Source organism: Numida meleagris, chromosome 5 (assembly GCF_002078875.1).
Source record: "Numida meleagris isolate 19003 breed g44 Domestic line chromosome 5, NumMel1.0, whole genome shotgun sequence".
In the NCBI taxonomy this organism is placed as follows: domain Eukaryota; kingdom Metazoa; phylum Chordata; class Aves; order Galliformes; family Numididae; genus Numida; species Numida meleagris.
In genome coordinates this window covers 61158556-61181579 of record NC_034413.1, presented here as the reverse complement: position 1 = coordinate 61181579, position 23024 = coordinate 61158556, and the positions used below count along the sequence as shown (strand labels likewise).

General features: G+C 47.1%; 1 protein-coding gene across 1 annotated transcript in view; it reads right to left on the bottom strand.

Annotated features, from left to right (window-relative positions):
* The window catches only part of PDIA5 (protein disulfide isomerase family A member 5), a 95579-nt gene extending 73152 nt beyond the window's left edge, over positions 1 to 22427 (bottom strand). The window contains exons 1-4 of the mRNA XM_021399949.1: positions 22342 to 22427; positions 19845 to 20247; positions 10022 to 10148; positions 6779 to 6866 (exon numbers count right to left, since the gene is read on the bottom strand). Of these exons, the coding sequence (XP_021255624.1) occupies positions 6779 to 6866; positions 10022 to 10148; positions 19845 to 20247; positions 22342 to 22427 (704 nt within the window). The remainder of the gene's footprint in view (positions 1 to 6778; positions 6867 to 10021; positions 10149 to 19844; positions 20248 to 22341) is intronic.

Genomic DNA, 23024 nt, shown 5'->3' with positions numbered 1-23024 from the left:
CTCGGAGCAGACAGGCACTTCGATGGTATGCTCAAGGGTAGGGCTTCGGAAGTGGCAGATGAACAAAACAGGAACAGGACCCAAGAGAGATGGATGCAAAAGAAATAAGCACACGAAGCTTAAAATACAGGATTTGTCTTTGAAAACAAAGCGATGCTTTGTTGCTGTTCTAGACCCCGTATGGAAATGAACTTACAAAAGAAGTAACAACAGCAACAGGTTTCCATAGCAGGGAACAAATAAGCTGCTCACACAATGCAGCAGATAAAAAGCCTGAAACTTTTAAGGGCTGGGGTAGCACAAAGACCAGAATGGGAAAGCACACTGATGGAAAGACTTAAGGATTAGGACTAGCAGGCTGATGGGGCAGCCTCTAATCTGAATTTCAAGCTGTTTTTTCTCCCCAAAGCATAGCAAAAAGCCGCTACGTGACTCAGAGGGCAATCTTCAGAGCGTCCTGCTGCAAACACTCCTTTAAACGTGCTAGGAATGCAAGAAGAAAAACGCCGGTGCTGTGGAGATCCAGCACCAGCAGGCATCCAATGAAAATGGCTCTCCGTGCCCACCAATCAATTAGAGACCAGGAATCTATATGAATAAGATCAAACAGAAGGATTTTCCCCAAAATTCCAACCCATGAGATTAATTCTCACTAGAAGCAAGAGCAAGGCAAAGAGCTAAAAGAAGCCTAAAACCAAAAGGCGTCAGTATCAAATAAACCTAGTTAAGGAAAAAGTTACATAGCTTGGACAACCAGCTGTGGACATGGCACTGTTGCTGACCCTTTATTTTGCTTTTTTGGTGGCGTTGTTCCTTGAAGTGGTGGAGTCGCCATCCCTGGAGGTGTTCAAGAAACGCGCAGATGTGGCACTGAAGGATGTGGATAGCGGGCACGGTGGGGATGGCATGACGGTTGGACTCAATGATCTTAGTGATCATGTCCAACCTTACTGATTCTACAACTCTACGAGCTCCAGCCCTACTGAAAGTGAATAATGAATGGTACTTTCCATGGGAATATGAATTAGTAAGAGGCACTGGGCAGTACTCACAGCTGCACAGAAATAAGGTACAATGGAGCTACCAAAGGGTCTTCTAGAAATATAAAACACATGAACTCACTTTCTAAAGAGAGACATCTTCACCAGACACATCCAGACCTCCCCTAACCCTCGCCAGGCAGGTGCAGAGGGGCAACCCTGGCCTGGGACACAAGTACTAACGCTGCCTTGGAATGCACACCAAGCAGGAGCACACAAAGGCAGGCTCTGGATGTCTCACCACAGACACACAGAAGCGTGTTCCTATGCAGTCTCTTAAAATCTTACAAATGAGCCTGGAGAGTGTGTAGAGGATGTTTTTTTTAAACAAAGCAGTAACTGCAGGAAAACTGAGGTAACTTCTCATTACCTCTCAGCTCACTCGCTCTTCCTTTCACATTGAAAAACAGCAATGTTGAAGATTCACAGTTAAAAACTAACTGGAGGCAAACCACAAACCATTGGCATACATACATGGCTGAAATTGTGACATGGAACCAGGTTTCTACATACAGCACTACAGTGGAGTTCAGCTAACAACTGTGCTTCTGAATTAGCGCAACGCATCAGACCAGGCAGGTTTACTATGTTAGAAGCCAAGAACTTAATGGAGATTTTTTGAGAATAGAGCAGCATTTCCTGCATGGTCACTCTGACCATAAAACAAAAGGACTTGAAGGAACATTGGCTTTAACCTCATGGGCAGGTTATGAAAGAGACAGGAGGAAGGCACTGGAAATCTATGCTACAAATGCCCAGTTTGCCATAAATATCATACTCACATACAGACTACACTGTCAGCATAACCACACTTGCAAACAGTTCCTTACAGATACCTGGCATACCTGCCCTGGACCTGCTGCAAACAGACCTTTGAGGCAGCAGGGCAAAAAGGCAGAATGCAGGCACTGCAACCTGCTTGGATGGAAGCAGCAGCACCACTGCAAGCACGCTCCTTTCTTCCTCCCACTTCTCTCCCCATCAAAGCTGGTCACTTTTATTTGTGATTTCAAAGCTTTCCATCAGCTTGAACGTTAAAGTGCAGGAAGGAAGATGAGCACACTTACTCTTAAATAAATCCTATTTCTGATTGGCTTTATAGGCATGAATGTAAACGCTAAAGAGCAAAACAACACTTAATGCTACCTACATCAGTAGCCTTATTTCTGAAATTCCTCTCTCCTATTCCAATGATTGCATATGGGTAAAGCCTTTCCTGTATCAAAGCATTAAGAAATTGAAGTCTTCCTCCCCAAATTTCCAGTTAAAACATGAAATCTGGAGGCATCCCAGAAAAGACCACTTATTAGACTGAGCGTCTCCTGAACCAGAAGATGTTTAGCAGATGTTTTAGGCAGCCTTGAAGGGGCTGCCTTACCATCCCAACTTGGGTGGGATGCGGAAGGAAAAACTTCACCTTTATGAAAGGTGTTACAGGATTGCAACATTTAAAATAGTCATAGAGTAAAATACAGGAATGACACAGGACACAAAAGCAGGAAAGTGGGATTCAAACCAACCTAAAATCAGGCTGGCATTTTAGCCAGATGCCTCTTACTCTTCCCAGTAGGCTGATGTGCTAACGCCAAGCACGAGCACTGTGGCAGCAGATGGGAATCACACAGCTTTGTGTTTGGGACCTGCTGGAAGGGAACCACGCAAGCTTGAGCAGGGAATATCTACCCCAAGCCAAAGAAATAGGTGCTTTTTTGAGAGTCCCACTCTACACAGCTTGGTGGGAATTATCACTAAAAATCGAACAGATCTCAGCAGCCACAAGACAGAACTGAGTCTTCGCTTCAGAGACATGCAGCAAAGATTTTCTCTCTCATTCAAGCACTACGCACTTCTCATCGTGTTCACACACGCACTACACTTCGTGCCTTCTACTTGCCACCTTGAAGATTTGCTAGCAGGAGTTTCTACTTCATGCAGAATTCCTTCCACTTTCAGAACTCCTATTGGTTTCTAGTAAAAATAATGCAATAAATAATCCAGCCCTCTGCTTGATTTCACGTCTACCAAATAGCAACTGAATGCACTAAACAAGCAACACTCATTTGAGTTGCTGTAGAGTTTTCCAAAGGTCTCAAAACTCTTTATCAACATTGACTAATGAATCAGGCAATATTTATCCAACTGCCAGGCAAACACAGATACACCTCTTTTTAGCAGCACAAATGAACAGCAATAACTCAATGGCAGAGTAGAGAAATCAGCTCTCCAGAAGACCAGTCCATCTCTCTGGGACACTGATGAGACTTACCAATGTGTAGTGCTGCACCCTACCCATGCTACCAGTTAGCCTGAGCTCAGCACCAAACAGCAGGTATTAAAGGGAGGAAATAAAGAAAGCATAGAATGGCTTAGGTTGAAGGGGACCATAAAGCCCACCCAGTCCCAACCCCCTGCCATGGGCTGGCTGCCACCCACCAGCTCAGGCTGCCCAGGGCCCCATCCAACATGACCTTGAATTCCTCCAGGGATGGGGCACCCACAGCTCTCTGAGGAGCCTGTATACAAATAAAATAACTAAAAGGTAACAGAGAGCTCTGTTTCAACCCACAGCAACAGAAAGAAGCCACCACACAAGAGATTACATTTCAGCAATTTCCTATCATCTTTCACATATCTCTTCAATCAACATCAAGTATTTCAGCAAGGAATTCCTAATTAAAATGCAGAAAGATGAGAATAAAACTTTTTTTGTGCTGTTTGCGGGTCTTCTATTCATAACTGAACTTCATGTTTAATTACGTACAGAGCCATATCTCAGCACAAAGGAGCAGAAGGAGACCGCTGTAATGCTGAATGGGCAGCACTAGAGCCAAGGCAGACCAGGCACATCCCAGTCCCACACCCCACGAGCAAGTGCTCTGGAACATCTGCTACCCCTCTGCAAAGCCACAAGTGAGGTGGCAGCCTCTTCTCCTCCACACCAAGCATCTTAGCAGGAAAAACAGCACTCTTGCCCAGACTGTGCTGAAAATCCATCTCCCTGGTACTCCCGAGACCACTCAACCTGGAAGTGGAAGCTCGAGTCCAGCTTCTGCCCCAGCCCGCAGACCCAGACAAACCAAAATACGGGCTGCACACACTGCTGAGACTTAGCAGTTAATAGTGATTTCCATCTGCGCAGCAGTAAGTTCTCTTTGTCCCTCCCATAAAATAAGGGAGGAGTGGGAATTGCAAGAAAAACAAAGAAAAACTCAAACCCACAGCCAATAAAGAATAAGACTGCTGTCACTGCCACAGAGAGCAGACACAAACCACAGCTCCACACCACACACCAGCCTTGCCAGCGCTTGGATCTGACAGCAAAGAAGTCAGCTGCAGTGGGATGTGCAGAATAAAGCCAAAGTACCCTGCCAAACTAGCCATTTCTTGTCAATATTTGTGAAACAAATCGAGCTTGTGTTGTAAATATCCCTGCATCTGTGTGACGTTTGTTTCAGCATGAAGAGTTGCAAATAAGCCTCAGCACACTTGTGCTGGGAGAATGGCCTGAGAGCTTCTGGCAGCGCTCAGCTGTTCCCAGTGCCTACAAGCAGCCCTTTGTGACCGGTGACAGACAGCACTCCTGCAGCCACGCATGCTATCACTGCACTGAAGCAGGCAGCAGTTTGCCGCCACCTGTATTACAAAAAAGAAAGCCATAAGGAAAAAAAAAAAAAAAAATCAAGGAAAGAAGTTTTGAAGTCATCTCAATGCTAAGAGATTGATTTCAGAATGCTCTATAGGCCTAACAACCAAATAAACCATAAAACTTGGGTCAGGCTCAAGCCATTTATCCCTTGTCCATCAAGGCATCCTTTGCTGCATGCCAGCCCTCCAGCTCCATGGGACAGGCTCCAGATGAGGACACCTCTCTGCAGAAAGCAAGGACAGAAGAAAAGTCTCTGACAAAAACCCAGCCACAGCTGGACAGGCCATCTACTTCTTCCAGGTTCTTCCCAGACCTGAGTGATCTGAAGATGCACCGCTCAATCCTCAAATAGAGAACCGCATCTACTGCCATGTTCACTGCACCCTGTTCACAGCCCAGCCCTCAGCAAGAGGAAATATGGTTGGGATACTACTGGCAACAAAGCGTATTTTGGGAACCTGTGAGTCTGTTCTCACATCTAAGAAGTTCTTAAGCATGACCATCAACAGGCTGCCTCACTGTCAGGAAACAACTCACCTTTCCACAAGGACAGCAAGCTCCACTTAGTAGTTCCCCATCCTGGGGAGACAGAAGGCACAAGGACCAAGCTACTTATAAGATGTATTAAAGCATTTCTGGAGGAGACTTTAAATACATCAAGTAACTTCCTTAAAGTGTGTTTTAGATGAAAACATTTGTAAAGAAAGAAAAGGGAAAGCATATCAGAGTTTGAGTAATTGAGTTGATTTTACAGCAAAAACGAGCAATGCATTACCCTCCCCACCACCATCACTCACAAGCTCAGGAACAGAGACTGAACTGTTAAGTGCCAACACTTCCCTGGATTTTAGATGGAAGCCCTCAACACTGAATCTTTCCTTCCTCAACCCAGAACTGAAGTAAATCCTGGAGATTTATTGCAAGCTATTGGTTATTGCTTAGTTGCATTACAGCAGCATTTTGAAGGGCCAAATGGCCTCATCATTCAGCAGCTGTACACACACACACAGAATACGAAGAAACCTCACAGCACAGAGGTGGCCTAGAACAAAGAGGAAACGGTCACAGAAGGAGCTGATGAGAGACTAAAGCCAAGAACCTGGCCCGGTACCGTATTCACTAGCATTCATTACCAACACCAGTAAGTTGTCTAGCAGCACTTTTGTTAGAAAAGGAGCCTGGTCTTCAGAGATCTGCCAGGTCTCCATGTGACTTTCTCCTCTTCAGTGTCAACGCATTTTATTTGCTGGCTATTTGGCAGGTGGGAACAGGTGGGAACTTTGATTCACCGGCAACTCACTCTGGGTCACTACTTGATGGATGGAGACCAGCTCCAAAATCAGTTTTAAAAGGAGTGACGTGATTTGCAGAGATGACAGATTTGAGCACAGCGTACAGTTTGTTCGTTCCACGGCAATCCACCCAAACACACAGGAAGCCAGCAAGCTGTTCCTCTGCAGATCAGGGAAGGGAATTTGCCACCTGCAGACAAAGCTGCAGAGGCAGAGAGGCACTACGATACATAAACTAAAACCATAAGTAACATTATTGGGCAGACCCACACCAGAGGCTTTCTGACCTGCAAACCACAAAGCACAACCTATAAGCACAGAGGAAGCTCTTTAGAATAAAGCACATTTTACTGAGAAACAGAAATGGGTGGGCATTTCAAAATCAAACAGCCCTATTGCACACACAGCATCTGCTGTCAGAGCAGAACTGTGTTGCCCTCCAGCTGAGGCGTAACATGGGATTCTTCCTCACCCTGCTTGTGGAAAAGCTGCAGCAGTGTTTCCATGCTACGTGGCCCCCAATAAAGGCAATGCCATAGGTGGGGTCTCCAGCTTCGGGCTGGAGTCACACTGTCACAGAAGTGACAACAGCCACAGGGGAAAAACAATCCCCCACCAACTGCATGACGGAAGAAGAAAGATGGTAAGATGATGGCTCCCCGTGGTTATGCAGAAATTGCACGGAGTGATGTGCGTTCAGTTACAGGCAACAAGTTTCAGAGCTACCAAAAGAGATAAGTCAGCAATAAAAGACAAAAGGGAGTGGGGAAAAAAAAAAAACAAAACAGCAAATCACATACCCACAGTCTATCCAGCTTATAGTACCTCGTCCTTTCACCTCTTGGGCCACACTGGACAGTAACCTGAGTGAGCTTTCCGCAGCAGCAGCTGGAGGAAACAAAAAAAAAAAACTAAGTCACCAACAGCATTATTACTCCACACAGAAAAACACAATGGTGCATTCCTTGGCTCTGAAGCACTGGAACTTCTTCTCTATTCTGAAGAGACCACTGAGAGGGATCAGCAAAATCTTCTGTAAACTAGAAGAAACGCTGTCTACAGCGGGTGGCTCCTTCCCTTCTCACTCTCCCTTAACATTCAAACTCATACCTCCATGCACTCCTTGACCTATATCTATACAGCAACACCGTGTCCTCTTCTGCAAACCAGCTTCTATCCAACAGTGCCTTTTTCCCCGTGGCTGGGCACAAACTGGTTTGCACCATTGCCTGCTAATTAGAGCACTTCATTAAGGACTTCCGTCAGCTGTAAAGGCAAGTCATCCAGTGTCTCTGCCTGCCTCAATCCCACTCCTGTAATACTTACCTAATAGCAGGCTGTTATCCTGATATTAACCATGAGAGACAGCCAAACCAACGGTTGCAGGGAGCTCAAAACTATGAGCTGAAAGCACCCAGAAAAGCTCCTTTCAAGAACTGGCCGCGTACTCAAGTGAGATTTTTATAATGGCCATGCCACATGAGAAGTTTTTGCAAAATATTTCCATTCCAAAACACTCTTATAAATGGTATCAAAAATAAACAGAGGAGAAAAATGGGATGAGCACTCATGAAAGAAAAAAAAAGAGACTCAAACACCAACTCCCCGAACAGTCTCTAACAGAGACTGTTTCCTGCCTCAACAAACAAAAAATAGAAATCCTAGAACTACTTTACCTTCTGCTGTTTCACAACCAGATCAACTAATTGAGTGTAAGACTGGGTATACTGGGTTAGATTGAACATCTACATAGACAAATAACTTGTCTCCAAGAGCGAAGAAAGTGAAGGCCTATGGCCAGAGGTAGACCCAGCAGGTGGTGACAGTTCCCTGTTTCCTTCAAATAATTTCTAGTTTTTAGAAATTTTTATCCCAATACTCCTGAGGCAGATGCAGCTTCCTTGTACTCAACAGCCTTTGCGGGCCTTGATGTCACCAGAGTCTCCAGCCCACACCTCTTGGCTCTCAAGAAACTCCTACCCCAAAGTGGTGCTAACGCACAGCTGTGGTAATGCACAATAGCCACCCCTCCCCTACACAGAGACGTGGACACAAGGGGGAATTCTTCCTGCGCACTCATAGCACAACAGCTCGACAAGCTCCGTTTAAAGAGGGCAAATGAACACAAGCATTTGGGACTGGACATACTCATCCCACAAGGCTCACTAGCTGAGCAGCCCTGGCAGGACATCCAGCTGGTAGGATGAATTTAAGTCCGCTCTAAGTGAGGATGATTCCTGAAGCCAACACATTTTCTGCATGAGATAGGAATGCTCATCGAGTTATGCTCTGCTGAGAAGCGAAGTCTTGTTTCAGCAGCATGACCGGTTGTTGGCCAATTGCTCATCACACCTAGAGGGTATGTGCCTGGGATTAAAATTTCCTATCTCTGTATTCCCATCTTCTTTCCCCCACCCTTTTTTCTTAACTGGGCAACAGTTATGCAAGAACTTTGTAATTGTGCAAGGATCACTGTGAGAGGGAGAAACATTAATCCCACTGCCAGCTCTGCATGCGGTGCTTCAGACTGCTAAAACCAACCAATTAAATAATAAAAAACAGAAAAAAGAAATCTCCACAACACGCTTTCTGAACGATGCCCATAGGGCAACATTTATTTGATGAGTGTCAGAGCCAAAGTGTCCTGGTTGCGCTACCAAAAAATCAAAGCAACCACCACTTAAAGTATTAAGCGTAAAAAGAAAATTTTCCCTTTAAAAAGCTGAATAGTACAGACGTCTTTTTTTTTTTTAATTTAAAGCATTCCTTTCAAAATCACTGTTCAAAACTCTTTTCTGACTTTCACTTTGAACCTATTACTGAAAAACCATTTGTCCAAGTTTCAGTCCTCAAAGTTCCCCATTAGAACAAAACGCAAATATTTTAACAAAAATTGTCACATCTATCATTTTAACTGTCACAGAAAAAGCCTGTCTCTAGGAAACAAAGTTAATTATCCCAGCATCCGCACATTTTTGTCTGCAAAATTTCCTGATATTGGGGGTGGGGTTGGGCTCGGGCTCCCACATACAGCTCTAGTTTGCCATGCTTTAAACCCAGAGCAATTCTCCTGACGTCACTGTCTATGTCTGAGCTAAGACCTTTGCGGCAGCCAAGAAAGGGAGGACCCAACCCCCAAGCAAAACTTAACCTTGTACCACCTGTCCAAGAGGAAAGAAAAGGAAACAACAACAAATTAACAATACACCCAAATAATACGAAGAAAATCAACTCAGCAATGGGTTTTTCTTCCTGCCCTCCAATGTCTTGCGTAGCCACGTCAGCATCCTGCAGTTGTGCATGGAACCTCAAGATTGCTTCTTCATTTTGCATGGTGCCACAAATAAACAACACACAAGAAAACCACCAAAACAAACAAACAAGGTGAATAAGGTAAAGGAGAAGAACACAATGAAAGGAAGAGCAAACACACAGATATAAGAAAGAGTGAACAACTAGGGAAGCCTGAACGAGAGTGAAGACAGCAAAGAGATTCAAGGGGACAGGTGGCATGTTGTGAAGTGAGCCATTTTCTCCCTCTTACGCAAGCAGCTCATTTTTTATTTTTATATTTTGTTCATTAGAGTTGAAAGACAACCGTGGGACATCCAAAGCTGTCAAAATCAAAGATGGGCTGATTTCAGAACTGTAACTATTCATTAAGCCTTTCAGTGCCACCAGCAAATCGAAACTTGCCAACTACTGCGATAAGCACACCAGCAAGCTCTGACTGATAGCTTTTATGAGCAGCTGCTTTTTGGACACAAAGCCAGAAGGTACATTTTTGCCAGTGTGACAGAGCAATGAGAAGAACAAATTAAGAAGCCCCTTCTATCTTGAGACATCAGGAGTCTCTGCAGTAGAACAAAGGACACCACTCCTGAAGAAGCCCTTGTGCTACACCTTGCAGTCACATAAGGTAACACGGAGCAAACAGTGAGGACAAAGAGCTCGGTCATTCAAGTAGAGCACACGGATATCCACAAACACACCCACCCTGTTGGGCTGAAAGACCCGGGTCATTCAGGAGGAAAGGAACTTACCAGATTTGGAATACAGCACAAGTACATTGTTTCGTGTCCTGAGAAGCTTCTTAAAATCCTTGTGGTCACTTATTTTTTCTATGAGCGGAGACAACTTCAACGAGTACCCAAATGCCAGCAAGAATGCCTACAGAAAAACAAACGCAGAAACATTAGGAATAGTTTCCACACTGAGAAACAAAACACAAACTGCTCTTGAAATTGCCTCGATCTGTTTCACAATCTTGAAATGTACTGCCATAAATAAACCATTGTGTTGATGTGACCAGCAAAACAAATGAACAAAAGAAGTCATAACTATGATTTACTGAAACTGGACCAATACCACTCCCAGCAAACAATCCTAGGTGGAAAGATGAAGTAAACTTAACTTCAAGAAATATGTTTTCAGTTAAGAAGTCATCCCCTTTAGAAGTTGGTTCCTTAGTCAGGGAATTAGATAAAAATTTCCTACATAAATTTAATATATTGTAACAAGAGAAGCAGCAAACACCACTTTCAAAGTCCTCTTGCCCCTGATTCGCTGAATCCTTTGAAAACCCAACTGAATATTGCCATACCCTAGAGAAGGCAGTGAGAGCCATGTGGTTAAATAACCAACCCAAGCTGACACAGAGCAGATGAAGGAAACAAAAGCAGAATTTGTAAGCAACTGTATCCGTGCTATAGCACTAAGAGGCACAGCCCCCTCCCATCCATCCTCCTGCAGGGGATGAGGGCTCAGCTCCCCACCAGCCACACCACATCCCAGCGCCTTTGCCACAAGATTGGGCTTGGCTTCCACCAACCACGCATCCATTCTCCTCGCAGGCACGTCACTTGGTCTCTCTGCATCTCAGTTCTGCATCCAGGCAAAGAAATCATTTCTTCCGTAGCACCTTCTAGCCTACTTAAAATCACAGCTGCTCCACAGCAGAATTTGTCTTTTACTCTGCCATAAAGCAAAACCAGCAAAACACGGCCATAACCTCGCCGAGGCCTCCACTGCTCGTTTGTGCTGCAATAATCTTCAATAATAATCTTATCCATCAGGCTACGCCGCCTCCCTTCTGCACAGTAATGAATTCATACTAATGGAATGATTATGGGAAGCTTAGCTGGAGAAATTATCTAGTTTACATTCACCTTACAGTAAAACCTTAACACTTAATTGCTTGGCTAAAAGCTTTCATTCATTTGCCTAACGCACACAAGAGGTTCTGCATCTCCTTAATTACAGGACTAATTTTGATCAGGTCTCATTCCAGCCGGGCTGTAAAACTTAGGTCCAGAGTGGATACGGAGAAGCAGGGCCCTGTTCCTCGCACCCTGTGTGCTACACATTGCAGCATTCAAAACAAGGCACTCAGCCAACCCAGGTCAGAAGACGCAGCCCCAGGCACTGTTTCATTACAAACCCAATCATTTGCTAACACCATGTCGCAGAGGCAACTATGAAACACGGTTTGTAAGAACCAGAAGTTTTTCCACGTGTGGAGCAAGCAGGTACATGGAAGCAGCTGAGCTGGAGGGGCTGCCATCCTCAAAGCAACCTCAGGACATGCTTAGGAAAAGCAGCTAGAAGATACACCAGCAATGTACAATATGTAAGTACAACAGGTGGCACAGGCTTAGGGCAAACAGGTCAACCCACTGCACAGCACTACTCCCATGTTGAATCCCAATGCTTTATGTCATCTGACACACTTGTTCCTCTAAATCCAGCTGGCCAGAGCTCAACCTTCCTCCTTCAGGCTGATGAACGTGAATCACTTGTGTATTTTGTGAGATATATACACGGTGCTGCCAATCAACGCTGACAAATACAGCTGTGCGAAGCGAGGTGACACAGGCATTCAAATTCCTGCTTAAAACTCATTGCAGTCAGGAGCTGTACAGGAAGGATTAATCAAACATGGATTTATGAGCAGATCTCTTTAATCCTAAATATTTTTTGAACACTTTCCCTACAACTTTATGTAATCATTCAAGTATCCTACTGTTTTATTTCTGTCTTGAGTTACAGAAGGCTAAACTCAACCTGCACTGAAGGGACGGAAAAAGCAAAACTGCAGCCTGTTCCCTTGCTTAAGAAACCTGCAGTTAAATCAGGAGAAGTAGGTCTGAACTCACTGTTGATAAGAAAGAATTGAAATAAAAACCAACACACCAAAGCCACTTTCAATACGACACCACACGGTATTATGAACTTTGCTTAAAGCATCCGTGGAGTTCCACCCATAGCTTGAATGCACATGTATCTCACGTCTCTTCCAGATGGAAAGGCTGTTTAGGCCATTTCAGAAGGTTTTTTTTGCTGTTGTTATAATGGCAGAGCTATAAACCTTTTGAAAAATTGGATTCTGGAAATAGTGACAGCTTTAACTACTGCCTCGCCTGCGTTGCCACCGAGAGAAAGCACGCCACGCTGGAGGAACTGCAGCACTTCAAGGGAAAAGCACGACACATTGCAAAGATGCACTGCTACCTTACCCCATTTCTCCCCAGGTACCACTACACTGCTCACATCACTGCGGTCTGACTACAGCACCCCTCTCTGATGCTCCAGCTCGGAACAGAACCCGCTGTGAAAGGCACCGCACACAAGCACGTCTACCAGCCCCACTCAATAAACCATCATCTCCCTTTAATTAAGATTAATGCTGCAGCCTTTTTTTGTCATAAAACCCGATATGATCCGAGCCGAAGGCACCAATGCCCCGGCTGCCACCTCAGGCAGCAGCACAGCACCAGGAGGTTATCGGCTGCACTGAGGAGTTCACGCCTTCCAACCAGCGTTTGCATTGCGCTGTGTTTGCAAACCGATAAGAATTCAGTAGTTCTGCGCTCTCTGGCTTTCTCCTGCAGAAATGAATGAGGGCACACTGCTTTTTCTTTAAGCCCAGGGCACAAGAGGAGACGAGCTCCTATTAAAAAAAAATGTCATGGAAAATGTCTGTTCCTCCTGGGCAGGAGGCACTTTCCAGATGTGCTGCGTTCACACCAATGGAACTAATAGAGAAACGAGCTAAAGCCTGTAGTCACTTGAGAATCCTAAAGGTTTAAAATCTATTCACAACCACCGCGGACAAGCTAAGGAAGACTCCAAACACTTTACCTAAAAGGTAAATGAGAAGCTGCCTCCCTTGGCACCCTTTAAAGCAGAAGGCATACAAGGACCACAACAACCATCCCTCCTTGAGTTCTGCTGATGAGGAACTACGGTAAAACTGGGAGAGGGCCTGCTCTATTTCATGCCGTGTTTGCATGGTGCCCAGCAGAACAGGTCCTCCTGAGGTCGCTCGGCGAGTTGCACCTGACACAGCCGTCACCCCACAGCCTCGGGTGCAGGGGAGTTTGGCAAAAACCTTCAGAAAAAGGCATACACAAGACAGACTGTGAAATGCAAACCTGGAGCTCTTCTCATCTGCGTAGCTTCCCCAGCTCATGAGCTGAATGGAAATTTGCTTTCACTGTGCTGCTCTGCGTAGGCTGCACGTCACTCACGGGATCGCAGCATCTGATCGAGAGGCATCAAGGATTCTCAGGTAAAACACAGGTGAACCAAATCCCTCAAGACAGCCAATTCAAACCTGCTGAGAGATGCTGCTGTTTGAATACAAGGTACAAAACACGTGCTCTAGCTCTGCCTCTGCTCTTCAAATCAAAGCCTGCATTCAAATACATAATCTTGCAAGCTAGGTGGAAGGAGTCAGAAAGGTTTAATTTTCCTTTTCTTCCCCCGCTCCCCAGCAATTCCTTGCAGAGCAACTGAGCACACGGACGCATTACTGGCAGCCAGGCACTCCACAGCCCCACTGTTAAGAGCTGCACCTGAGACAAAACTGAGCCTTCAGAAACCCAGGGGCAAAGAGAGTTAGAGGCAAATAACTATTTGCTAATTATACAGCCAGGACTGACACTATTGAAAACACGGTCATCCCTCAGGCCACGTTTTCTGAAAATCACCAAGGACCTGAGAAAGCAGAGTTATTCCCCAAGTTGTGACACTCCTTTGAATCTCATTTCAGACTGAAAAATGGGAATATTTTTTAAGCCGACACAGGAACATATTTTCATATTTTACGTTTATTATTCAAATTAAATGGAATAAACGTTCCGTTCCCACAGAACCTCAATTCAGTTCACGACTTGCTGCCCACAAAAGCCGCACAACAGCACAGACTCCTGCTACAGACAAGCAGCACGGCCGGAGGAGAAGTTTGTATCAAGGGCAACAAAAACACGCAGTTTTAAAAACAAGAAAATACAAATCCAAGTTCAGCAAGGAGGAATCATCAGAGGAGCAGAATTGCAAAACCGACAGCAAAACTATTTCCTATTCTCTTATTTCCAGTTCAAGAGCATGAAATATGTATTTCCCTGGACACAAATTATGCTTAAAAAATACCAACGGACACGTGGCTGAAACAGCGCTTAAGTGCCCGAATCCATATGTCAACATGCAATTTTTATGCGTGCACTAACACTTGCATGTATAATTAGGGAGACAATTTGCACACCATTCATCAGGAATAGCTTGGGTGATGTGAACGGCGCTGATTGCAGCGCAACTGCTGCTCGGCAGGAACGCAGCCACGATTCCAAATGCCCGTCCTCCAGCAACATATTGACTTTGAGTTCTGTCTTAGCTTAATCGCCCACTGATGTCATTTTCATTTTGGGACAACAGCGTTCAACCCACTGCAAATATGGTCAAAGAGTGACCCTGTGCATATGAAACAGATTGCGTCTGACAAGGCATTTTATGGGAATTTAGCTGAAGACCAAATCTGCCTCGGAATTTCAAGCAGCAATGCAGATCACAGAATTTAATTTCATAATTGATTTCTTTCAGAGGGGAGCAGTTCACATTCTAAAGAGATGTCTCGCCTGCTACACTAAAGCGAGGAAGGAAAAAAAAAGCAAGAAATCCCAATAACAAGACCACACTTCACTATTCCTTTCCCGCTCAGTCCCCAAAACAAACCAGCAGCAAAGCACGCACTTCGCTGCAGAATGTGAGTTTGAGGGAATATCCCCATGCTGCGGGGATGCTGCTCTGTGAGCCTGCAGACAAGCCAGGGACACAGCCAGGTCCCAGGCTGCAGCAGCGTGACAGCCACCTCTAGGTGAGAGAAAGAGGGGAACAGACGTGGTGCTCCCTTCCCCCCAATTTGTTCTAGCTTAAAAATACAAGATGTTCAAATTGAAAGCTCTCTTGTTTACAAGAATCACTGTTTGACTGCAGATGTTTTATCTTCCTTTTTCATCATACCAGCCACTCTTGACCTTGTGCAATAATTGCTTGCTTTTCACTCAAGTCCTCCCTCTGCTGCTATTTACATTCAGGGCTGTGCTGCTTTGATCGCTGAGCCATTTGTAACAAACGTCTTCCACGATAGAAAGTGAGATGTAGGACAGTCCGGTGTGTTCATTCATGATTACTATCCAAAATAGCTATAGAAACGTTTTAATCATATCAGATGAGGGGAAACAGGATTAGCTGTGTTACCCAAAGGTACCTCGAGGTCCTGCTAAGCACTGGCACACTGCAGAGAAGTGGTGGATGCCCCGTCCCTGGAGACAGCCAAGGTGAGGCTGGACAGGGCTCTGAGCACCTGACGGAGCTGTAGGGTCCTTGCTCACTGCAGGGCACTTGGACCAGATGGCCTTTAAAGGTCCATTCCAACTCAAATGACTGGGGATTTGTGCAACCTGGTCTAGAGGGAGGTGTCCCTGCCTACAGCAGCCAGGTTGGAACTAGATGATCTTAAGGGTCCCTTCCAATCCAAACCATTCTATGATTCTATGATTTATTACTTGAAGGAAGGGGAAGAGGATGGGTAATGAGTTACATGGAAGAATGCATTCCTATTGTGCATATAATCCAGATCAATTAATTCTCACCTCAAGTCATGCAAGGAATAAAAATAATACCAAAAACAAAAGAACTGCCAGCACTTCACTGTGATGGGTCATATCTGAAAGAGGCAAGTGTCCTGTCCTTTCCTGCTCACCAAGGAAGGCAAATCAAAATCCTGAATAGCTTCACATTCTTCAAACTCAGCCTGAAAAATGCAACAAATAAAGCATTCAACTTGATGCAGCACTAGCTATGTTCACTTTCCAAATATAGAAGACAGAGAAAATACCATGGCGACGTCAAGATTTGCCTAGTCTCTACTGTTCATATTGTTCTTAAACACTGGGTTTTAAGGAACAGAAGCTACAGGCATAATAGTCTGTACTAAAGGTGGTTCCAAAGCTCTGCGTAGCCAATTAATTGTACGGTTTATCACTGGTTTTCAAATGCTTAGTGAGGGGGAAAAAAAAAGGCAACTATTTGCTAATTAACAACTGACTGTAATAGGGTCAATTACTAATGCTGACAAAGAACTTTCTCCTTATTAGGAACGCGCGGCTCACTCTCTCCAAGCCAAGCACCGCTGCAACTCACATGAAACAAGCTGCTGGTGAAGGAAGGTGCCAGATGCCACTTCTCAACACACGCACTGGGATAGCTTCAGAAACTCAGGGCACAAGAAGTGCACGGCCCACACAACCCCTCACTAAAAACTGGGTGTGAAGAAGTTTAAAGAACTATCACCCAGCACAACAAGCACATAGGAGAGGCTATAAAAAGACAAAACCACTATTAATGGGACTTACTTAGAAGAGAGGGAAAAAAAAAAAAAAAAAAAGATGACACCTGAAAATCCTTAGCACTTCATACAGCCATCATTATCTTCAAAGCACTGCACAAAAATATTAACTAATTAATCCTCACATTTTTCTGCCAGGTGAGAGGCAAATAAGCTTAACTTATACAGCAGGAGCAGGATTCATGGAGAAAAGCAGAGCTCTGCAAGAGGCAAAGCAGAGGCAGCACCTGCGTGAGCCAATGATCCCATAGCAGCTCACAGTGTCCCAAGTGCTGGAAGTGAGAGGGGAGAGAAGGGCTGACTGCAGTCACCCCAGGGACTCCGAAGAAAGGTCTCGCTACCCCCCATTTTACCAAAATCATAGGATCAGTAAGGTTGGGAATGACCACTGAGATCATCCAGTCCAACCATCAGCCCATCCCCACCATGCCTGCTAACCACATCCCTCAGCACCACATCTACGCGTTTCTTGGAACACTTCCAGGGACAGTGACTCCACCACTTCAAGGACCGATGCCTCTGAAAGGCAAAATAAATGGTCAACAACAGACCAACGTCCACAGCCGATCACCCACTGAGTTGTGAGCGCAGTTCTGGGCAGAACCATCGCTTCTGGTGACCACACCACACTTGCCGCAATATCCTGCCTCTTCTAAAGGGAATTTCAGCCCAAATGCCATTAGATTCAAAGTATCATTCCACAAGGCCTGCACACCTGCCCGAGGGCCACACGGCAGGGCTGCCCACAGCATGGAGCCCACCCAGCCCCCAGCAGCCAGGATCCAGGAGCCTGTGTCCCTACTCAGCACCACACAGCAGACACATCACCAGGGACCTGCTGACTCTGGGAGCTGGAAACCTGAAATGTTGAAAGCCTTTCTCTGAAGGCACAGCATTCAAGTGGTGCCAGGTCAGGCAGCCTCCTGCTTCCTGAAAGCTGTAAGCTGGCCAAGCTCTCTTGACTCAGTTTCCCCTGTAACTAAACCAACAGGCAGAGGATTAACCAATCTTTGCCACGCAGGCCTCAGACAACACTTAGCGTCTACAAGGCAAACGTGTCCCGGGTGTGTGATCCTGCTGGGCTCTGTTTGGGAAGGGGCAGCACCCGACCCTTCAATGGCAGTGTCATCGTACTGGTATGGAACTCACACCCTGTGCCTCCAACAGTAAGTCTGGTCCTCCAAGAGCAGGGTCTGGCCAACTGCTCAGCCAACCCAATGGGGAAGCACCCAAACCGCAGCTTCCCCACAACTCCAACTCATCTGAGAAATATATCAGAGATCAACACAGCACCTTCCTCAAGCCTGTACCATGAATCTGCAGCGATGCAGGAGACAACCAAGCATCTTTCCTAAGGAGATCCCAAAGCATTTTGTCCACCCAGCCTGCAGCTTTCCGTGCACAAACACAGGAAGTCCCACGGAGATAAGGATTTCAATGCACGGAAGCTGCCTCCAGTTTGGGGTTCTGCTCCTATTTTGCAGGAGCACTAAGCACGCACCTGGGATCGCAGCTTGAGCTGCGCATCTGGCACTCAGCATTTCCAGAAGAAAAAAAAAAAAGCATAAATCACATTTGGGTACATAAAGAACTGTGTCAACCTGAACAGTAAACATCACGCGAGGCATGGCCAGGAGGAGACAATGCTCTCGTTACCCTCTGCTCCCAGCAAGCTGCATTGCCTTTAACTCTGTGCACGGAGAACGTCTCTGTTTAGCAGCCCCACTGACTTTGCAAACATTGGCTCAAGCAAAACCCGAAGGCAGGTTTTGCAATGTCACAGCTGCAGGCTGGTTTTAATCCCAGCATACAGTGAGTTACATATTTCAAGATGAAAAATCACACCTTCAAGTGCAAGAGAATGCAAATTGGAAGAAATAATGTAAAGTACTTGTACACAGCAAAGGGGAATGAATTAGCTGAATCAACAGCTCAATGGAGACAGCTGCTCAGCACGCAGCATCACAGAGCAAATAAAACGCTGGGGCAAATTAAGAAGGGGAAGAGAGAACAACGTGGATAAATGACAATGGCATCAGATAATGTCACTGACAACGGCAGCGCACTCCGCTCAGCTCAAAGGCAACAGGTCTGCAGCAGGAAAGGTGCAAAGAAGGGCAACTAGAAGGGCTGGAAACAACACATCCACCTGCAGAAAGGCTTCTTTTGTCAGGAGGAAAAGTAGCTTCTAACGTACAAAGAGATCTCACAGAAAAATACCTGCATTAACACAGAACAAACGTTACAGTGGGAGAAGTCCTACAGCCTCAGCCGGCAGAAGAATACAAATAACCCTCCATGCTCACTGCTTTAGAAGGAAGGGAAATTCAGCCCCGCACCACAGCATACGCTTAATCCCCTAGCACGCTGCCCCGGGTCTCGCGAAGAGCCGCCCAAGGCGGGGGAAGCCCCACGGCCGCCTCCGGCATTCAGGGGAGCTCAGCCCCCAGCTCCGCTCCAAGCCCGGACCGAGCCGCGGGGGGCGCGCTCCCAGCCTCCAGACGGAGCTCGGGGGCACGGACGCTGCCGGGGCCGGGCAGTTGCCACCTCGGCCGCAGCCACGCGCCTGCACTCGGTTTGTTCGAACCAGGTCAGCGCTCCCAGATCGTGCGGATCTGGCCCAGATCCGGCGTGCCTAAGAAAATTATATTAATTTTTCATGAATTATTAACTCGATTTGTCTAGGAAGAACTACAGCTCACGCCAGCGAAGTTGAAGGCGCGTTTCAAAGCGCTCAGCCGATGCTGGGAGCCGCTCACCGACCCGCGGCCAGGGGAGCAGCGCCGGACCCGACCCCGCTCCCTGGGCTCTCCGCGCCGGGACCGCCCCCGTCCCGCGCCGACCGCCCGAGCCCCGCAGCACGAGCGGGGCTGCTGTACAGCTCGGACAGGGCGGGAGCAGCCCCCGGGACGAGAGGAGCTCCTCTCTTTTTTCTGCATATATTTTTTTTTAAGAGAAAAGCAGGGCAGCAGGGCTAGAGAACACCTGGGAGAAAAGCCGGCCCGGCCGTGCCCTTCCGGCCCCGCCAGCCCCGGGCAGGCGGCAGCACCGCCGCGCCCAGCCCCGGGCCCCGTCCCGCTTCCAACTTCGCCCAACTCCGCCGGCCGCGCCCCGGGGCCGGGACACGAGGCCGCCCCGCGGTCACCCCATCCCTCCTCGGTCCGGCCGCCGCCACTCACCGTCAGCCCGAGCAGCAACAGCGGGAACCGCCCGCGGCACCGCGCAATCCCCGCACGCTGCCCCGGCACAGCCATCGCCGAGCACAGCGCTGCGGGCTGCGGCTGCAGCTGCCACGTCTGGCGGCGCACGCGCACTCCGCCACTCCCGCCCGGCCGCGCGGGGCATGCCGGGAGTTGTAGTCCGCCCGCCGCCCCCGGGCGGGCTGCGGGAGCGCTCCTTCCCGCCATGCCGTCAGGGGCTTCTCCGCGGGGGGTTGTGCCGTGAGCCTCCACCTCTCTCCCAGCATGTGCTGGGCTTACAATCATAGAATCAGCGAGGTTGGAAAAGACCTCTAAGATCATGTAGTCTGTCGACCTATCCCCACTGTGACCACTGAGCAGGTCCCTCAGTGCTGCATCCACTCTTGAGCACCTCCAGGGACGGTGACTCCACCACCTCCCTGTGTTTCAGTGCATCACCACTCTTTCAGAGAAGAAATGTTTCCTAATACCCAACCTGACCCTCCTGTGCCCTAACTTGAGGCCATTCTCCCTTGTCCTGTCACTGTCACCTGGGAGCAGGGGCTGACCCCACCTCGCCACAACCTCCTTTCAGGAAGTTGTAGGGAGCAATAAGGTCTCCCTTCAGCCTCTTCCAGTCTGAACACTGCCAGTTCCCTCAGCTGCTCCCTATTGGACTGTGCTCCAGACCCTTCACAGCTCCGTGCCCTTCTCTGGACACATTCCAGGACCTCAATATCTTTCTTGTAGCGAGGTGCGCAGAACTGAACGTGGCACTCGAGGTGTGCCCTCCCAGTGCAGGGGGACAATCACCTCCTGCCAGCTACACTTGCTGATACAAGCCAGGATGCCATTGGCCTTCTTGGCCACCTAGGCACCCTGCTGGCTCATGTTCAGCTGGCTGTTAATTATCACCCACAGATAATTTCCCACCAGGCAGCTTTCCAGCCACTCTGCCCCAAGCCTGTAGCTTTACATGGGGTTATTGTGATCAAAGTTCAGGATTTGGCATCTGGTCTTGATGAACCTCATACAACTGGCCTCAGCCCATCGATCCAGCCTGTCCAGATCCCTCTGTGAGGCCTTTGCTTCTGGCAAAGGGATTGAAGTGCTTTTGTCAGACTTTTTTTAAAAAATTCTGCTGATGTTAGGTCTAGGATGTGATGTGAGTGAGGGGAACAAACAGTGAAGAAAAGGGGATGGTAGTTAACTGGAAGAGAGGCTTAGGAAGTGGGACCTGTTCTCTAGCCAGTTGTTCCCACTTGTAATCATTAAACCCAGAGAAGAGCCCTGCAACCCTCCAATGCCAGAGAGCAAGCAGTCAGACCACTGAGTCTAACCTGGATCCACTGAGTCTGATCTGCAACATCATCTGCAGGCCCCATCAACAGGTCACTGTGTGCCTGGGCTGGGCATATGTCGTGTGCCCACTGTGCCCTGTGGGCATCCCAGCCCTCCTGCTGGCCATCGCAGCCTGGTGGGACACACACCTCCCACCTAGCGCTGCATGGAACTCTTCCTCAGTGCTGCAACATCAAAGGGAAATCAAAGGTGTCTGCTGGAGTCTGATCCTGGCGGCTGGCTGTCGCCTGAGCGCTGCGCCATGAGGATGGCTTCAAGGAAGTAATTTGTAGATCCATGCAGCTGACTGATCGCTTCAAGCAGCGATCATGAAAACTGAATGCCACTGACATTAACAAGTCCCTTGGTAGAGATGTAATTTTGCAAAGCAGAAACACACACAGAGAAAGTTACTACTATTAAAGTTTACACTTTTGTGACATCTTTTGCAGCTGAATCTGCTTGTGCTGTTCTTGGTCACAGCTGGATAACCTTCAGCAAGTCATTTCATGGAGCTGTGCCCTGCTTCCCACTTGCAGAAGGCCTGGGTTGGCCAACTTGCAAACAGGGCTGGCAACCCTTCTCCTCACTCTAATGCACCAGTGAGTATAAGCGAGCAGCCCTGGAACCATCAGGAGCGTGAGATGAGGAAGAGTGGGCAGCCAGAGAGAGTCCAAGGAGAAGGAAGGAAAGGTGTAAATACCTGCATTCTGCAGTGGAAAGACACAAGACGAGCCAAGAAGTGAAGATGCGCTTCATCAGATGCCTGCACATGCACTGCCGCTTCTTGCCTGCAGTCGCTGCTGACTGTACTGGGGTTGTTGGCTCTGTGCTCCTCGCTGCCAGGGTTGATGCTTTCCCATCTGAAATAACAGCCTACCAGCAACAGGCCATGGATCCCCAACTGCAGTCCATTTCGAACAAACCCTCTAGGAAGAGATCACTACTTCCAGATGCTGCTCACTTTCAGATCACCAACCCAGAGCTGAAAGGCTTCTGCAAACCACTGTCCTGACTCAGCCAGACCTCTAATCTCAGCTGGATACCCAGGTCCTCAAAGGCTGTTTGAATCCTCCTGTGACTCTCTTGAGAAGAAAACTGATGCATTTTCTGATGCTTCACATCACAGTTACCAGTACCAGACAGTGCTAGTCACCTCAGGGTAGTGGCTTTTCTGTGCTGTGTCATCACCATGCAGGATGCACTGCCATTGTGGTAGGAAAGGATAAAATACTGGGTCATCGTTGTTCTGTCACAGGGTGCATTTTTGTCATAATGGCAAGAGGAAATGATCTCAGGAAGAATATTTTAAAAAGGTGAAAGATAAGGAAAACAAGCTACTTGAAATTGGGCTTCTGAAAGATTATACAAAAAGTTTCCAGTTTGGGAAGCTGCAATTCTTGTATATAGAAGAATATTAAAAGGGTTTCCTTGTGACAACTACAGCTTCTTCCTTTCAGTTCAGCTCGATAATTTGTATTGACATGACACGCATTGCCTAAACTTAAAAGACAAAATCACTGAGCATCTGTCTTAGGTCAAAATAATATATCACATATCAGCTCTGAACTGGGCTTTACACAGTGGCAACCACTTAATCAGTCCAGTCGTGCATTACTAATGAACTCATTACAGCAGTATCTGAGTGCACCACTATCCAGTCCCAAGTTTTACACTGTATCTATTTGGCATTAATATCATATGCTGCTTGCTTCTCTATGCTTTTAATATTTGTGTATGGAAACTCAAGTTGCTGTCAAAGCATCCATTAACTCACCACTGAGAAGCAAGAAAGCATTACTGCCCTTGGATTATAGATCAGAAAACAGTAGTGGAGAG